A 4,566-nucleotide genomic window follows, 5' to 3' on the forward strand; every position below is an offset into this window, starting at 1 on the left:
TTTAACTTCACTACATTTGAAAGACAAATATTGTACTTTTCACTCCACTACATTTCTATGAAGGTCCTCGAAGTAGAAAGTCGTTAGCAGCTTTGAAAGTCAGTGGGTGATTTCTTTCTGCTCTAAAAACTTTTTTTCAGACAGTTTATCAGTAATCACTCTTGTAGGGCTACATGAAGTGATTTCCCAGCATTTTTTGAACACTGACCAGTTCCAAATGTGATATTTATTTACAACAATTCAATAATAAGAAATTAATATTGTGGTATATACAGTATTAGACACAATATTGTCTGATTTAGCTAAATTGTGTAAGTGAAAATATTACCTATAAAGCCACAGAAGAACTGTTTATACAAGTGAATGTTGTGCAGATTTCTCCATCTATGTGGAGAAAATATATATGTGCAATGTGTGAGTATCTGCTTATGATCTATACAAAAGGGCTTACATGAGGGGAAGCCTCCTCCAAAGAACATGTTAAAGAGTTCTTCAGGTGTAATATCAGACTCAAAACCTCTGTGGAAATCAAATCCTCCATGAGCGTTGTAACTTGGGCTGCTGTGATCCTCTGCTCCACTGACATCATACTGCCTCTTCTTGTCTGGGTTACTGAGCACTGCATAAGCATTTCCAATCTCTGGAGAAGAACAAAAACAGCATTTATTGTTTTATATTTTATGTACATCAATGTATTGGATATGGTGTTTCAGGGCAGCTTTACTTTTAAAAGCCTCAGTTGCTCCTGGCGCATGGTTTTTGTCAGGGTGGAATTTCAAAGCGAGTTTTCTGTAGGCCTTTTTCAGTTCCTCATCGTTGGCATCTTTTCTGATACCCAGTACCTCATAGTAATTCTTACACTTCTTTATCCTACAGACAACAAAAAGCAACAGTGTTTAAATGGTTAATCTTATGAGGGTGAAGGAGTGGATGCCGATCTACCATATCCTTCATAATAATATTATTTCATTATTTCTTGTGTGTTTATTAATCAAGTTATTGATCAGTATTTAACCTCCTAGATTATTTGATGATTGACTTAGTTCCATGCTGAAGTCTATTCTGTTCCTAGGGTCACAGTGCCATGATTAGGTCAGGGTGACCTCCCATCTACGTGAGCGACAGTGATTGGGACAACTGTGACATTTATGTGTTCTGCTGTTTTATGATATTGCTTGCAACTTGCTTATTGAGCAATTTAACTGGTAATTGCATAATAAATATTAAATAATCCTGTGTTATTCTGTATTTTTACTCTCTAAAAAGAGACAGGCATAGTGTGTGTGTGTGTAATGAACCATGCTGAATGCTGATAAGATTCTCGCCAGAGCCAGGCCACCTTGAACAGAAGATACGTTTTTTCTGTGTGTGTCGGCATCTTTTCCTGAGTAAGTGGAGAAGCTCGTCATCAGATGCCCCCCAACTGATCAGGAATAGGTCTCTGGAGATACCTGTTTTGTCTGACTCCTGATCTCTAGCCTAAATAATCACTTAAGAGATATGTATTGACGTAATTAGTGACCTCTGTTAGAGTATAATTATTGGTGTTTTTGACATGTATGCAGAGCGGCCTACGAACTCCATCGCGAGTATCGAAGCTAGCTTCTGCTTATGAAACTGCAAACTATTTTCTTCAGTAAAATTTTCTTTAATTGATCGCATCTCTGACTCATGGTCTTCATTCATCATATCTGGTCCTTGGGTTTTAACTGTAAATTCCCCTACAGTTAATGGTGGAGAATGCGGGCAATCGTTCTTCAGTGACATCTCTGATCAATCAACGAAAGAAAGGTAGGAAAGAAAGATTTTATCTTTAAAGATTATTCTTGGTTAGGGACTGTCTGTGGCGGAGGCAGTGTGAGAGAAGGGAGAGCGATACTCACTCAGACGTGAGTGAGGGACACCAGACTTTGTGTGAATTTGTTTTGGGTAAACTGGTGTCTAGGTTGAGGTACACCTTTAACGTTAAGTTACTTTGTGTGTGTGGAAAGGTGTACGGGTGCACACCTATAGGTCTTAGAATTCTGTGGCACTGAGAGCCGTAAAGGCCAGATAGTGCAGTCTGTGGCACTGAGAGCCGTAGAGGCCAGATAGTGCAGTCTGTGGCACTGAGAGCCGTAGAGGCCAGATAGTGCAGTCTGTGTTAAGTTATATAAAATACCGAGATAATGTAAGACGCTAGAAGGGGGGTTCTAGTCGTAAATCGCTCAATCAACTCTCTATTCCTTCCGTCTCAGACAGGGGTGCCCCGAGTTTAGCGATCAGGTCAGATCAGTTGGTTAGGGAAAAAAGTAACCAAAAATAGTTTTAAAATAATAATAATTGAAAAATAAATACTCATATCCATATATATATAAGATACGGCAAGGATTGATTGATCTGGGATGCATCAGGAACAACCCCGAAAGAGCTAAAATGTTCTTTTCATGACCCTAATTGGATTGGACCAGTATATGGAAATTCTGGAATATACATCAAGCGTAGCGTTAGTTCTGGCAGGTCACGTTAGTCCATAACGCCAATCCAAACTGTATGCTAATTGTCAATTATATTTGACGAGAGTGGTCCTGACAGAATTTGCAGTTTCATCACGCAGAAGCCAAGTGCTGTTGGTAAGATCGCCACCTCAATCTCTTGCTGCTATCATCTCTTTTGGTTTTTGTTTTGTGATAGAATATGGCTGACAAATTAGGTAACTTGCTTAGTCCTGATAGAAATAATGGAACAGAAGAGAGCAAATGCTGTAAACAGCTCAGCTCTGAAGCTCTCACCTTAAAGATATTCTTTGAATTTCTTGAAAGAATGGTCAGCCTGCGCTTTGATTCTGATTGGAAAGTTAAAACAAAAACTTGATTAGCTGCAAACAAAGAAAGAACCAGGAAGATACAAATTTCTAAATGTTTGTGCCTATTTTCAGATGTGTAAAGTGGATATTTGTTCAAAATAATCCCAGAAGTAACTGAGTGATGATTTAATTTGATTCTTTGTTTAAATGACAAAGAATTATATCATAAATCTGTTCCAGTCCAAACAGTTGTTTTTATCTCATGCGGCCCCACACCATGACTCTGGCTTAAGCTGTAAAAGTAACAGAGACATGTTCTGAGTGAAAATTTGTAATTTCTATGTTTACTGATGTTTGGGCAAAAGAGTAATTTTACTGTCGGATTGCAAAAATGTAGCCACTCAGCATCATAGCCAAATGCCAATTTCCAGTGAAAAAAAATTACTGTTTGCATATGAGATGATAATGTTGTAAACAAGTAACATAAACGGGGGTTTCAAAATAACTTTGAAGAAAGCATGCTAGCACGACCCAAAGTAACATATCTGGGTCAGATAACCCCTGACAGATTTAAAACCATTGTTGAAATTCCAAAGCCATGGCCAGAATTAAGTGAATGGATAAAGTTGATGTAAATGTACCGATAAGGACTGCAAAATAACTTACTTTGAAGAAACCTTTGAGTTGCAAAAATAAAGTAAAATAGAGATGTTTATTTGAAAATGCATGTCATTTCTGATGAGTTTTAAGCTGGGCTAGTGTAAAGCGATAGTACAATGAAATTGTTAAAAGCTAATGAAAATGCATTTCTACCAGTCCTGAATCCCTCAGAGTTCTCTCTCTCATTCAAAGTGAGCTAAATGCTGTTATCTGAGCCTGTGTCATAAGTGATAATCAAGCTATTTATAGTAAAGCAGTGTTTCAGTTGAAAATCATAGACCCTGTGATGTTAAAGGACATGCTACAAGGAGTTCTGATTTTATGCATTAAGAGGCCGATTGGTAGTTAAATGTTTCAACTGCCCAATGCATTTAAGAAATAAGAGATTGTAAAAAGACTTAATAACAATCTAGGGGCTATTGTTGAAGAGACATGAGGTCTTTAAAATCATAATACAGACCCTGAACTATAGAGGTAATGATTTTGAATAGTTAAACAGTTGTATTGCTGCTTGTTCTATGACTAGTAACTTATCTGTCTTAATTTTAGTCTCCACCATCATAAAGGGCCCGATGGCTCCGGCTACAGAAGTAGCAAAACATTACACTGAATGGACGGGTGTGAAATCTAAATTCACTGAGTAATCTCAGCATGATGGTTTGAAGATATCCAATTGATTTTAGTGATTAAATATTAGTGTGATTAACCTGTCTCAATGTTTTAACACTAGTAGGTGGTGTCAATGGCTCTCATGGTTCTTGAGTGCACCTTTCCCACGCTGCAGAAAATACCAGATTCTGGAAGAAAACTGTCGAGGATGTCGCAGCGGGAATGAGCGGTTACCAGTGTGCATGAGGTGATTTCTCAATGACGGGTAAGATCATCTTTTGGCCAAGGAGAGGACAACCTAAGGCAGGGGGTCACCGCCACTGGGCACCTGCCCAGAAGGGAGGTGTTATATGTGAGATGGTAGCAGAGTTGAGCGGATGCTTGATAGGCCTAGAGCATCATTAAGGGGGGAACTGTAGGAAGTACAGCAATCTGCCTCAAAAATGTGAGCTCCTCCAGACCTGATCACCAGCAACCGCATTCCTTGATGGCTTGTTTTTCACTGTGACAAG

The 4,566-nt window shown here is 38.6% G+C and overlaps 1 protein-coding gene across 1 annotated transcript in view; it reads right to left on the reverse strand.

Annotated features, from left to right (window-relative positions):
* The window catches only part of LOC107667713 (dnaJ homolog subfamily B member 14-like), a gene marked incomplete at its 5' end in the record, with an annotated part of 12,733 nt that extends 10,595 nt beyond the window's left edge, over positions 1 to 2,138 (reverse strand). Inside the window, 3 exons of the mRNA XM_016459435.1 lie at positions 358 to 640; positions 725 to 870; positions 2,008 to 2,138. Coding sequence (XP_016314921.1) covers positions 358 to 640; positions 725 to 870; positions 2,008 to 2,138 — 560 coding nt within the window. The remainder of the gene's footprint in view (positions 1 to 357; positions 641 to 724; positions 871 to 2,007) is intronic.
* Between the last annotated feature and the right edge of the window lie 2,428 nt (positions 2,139 to 4,566).

The sequence above is a fragment of the Sinocyclocheilus anshuiensis genome, unplaced genomic scaffold, assembly GCF_001515605.1.
Source record: "Sinocyclocheilus anshuiensis isolate Anshui unplaced genomic scaffold, SAMN03320099.WGS_v1.1 scaffold2145, whole genome shotgun sequence".
Lineage (NCBI taxonomy): Eukaryota > Metazoa > Chordata > Actinopteri > Cypriniformes > Cyprinidae > Sinocyclocheilus > Sinocyclocheilus anshuiensis.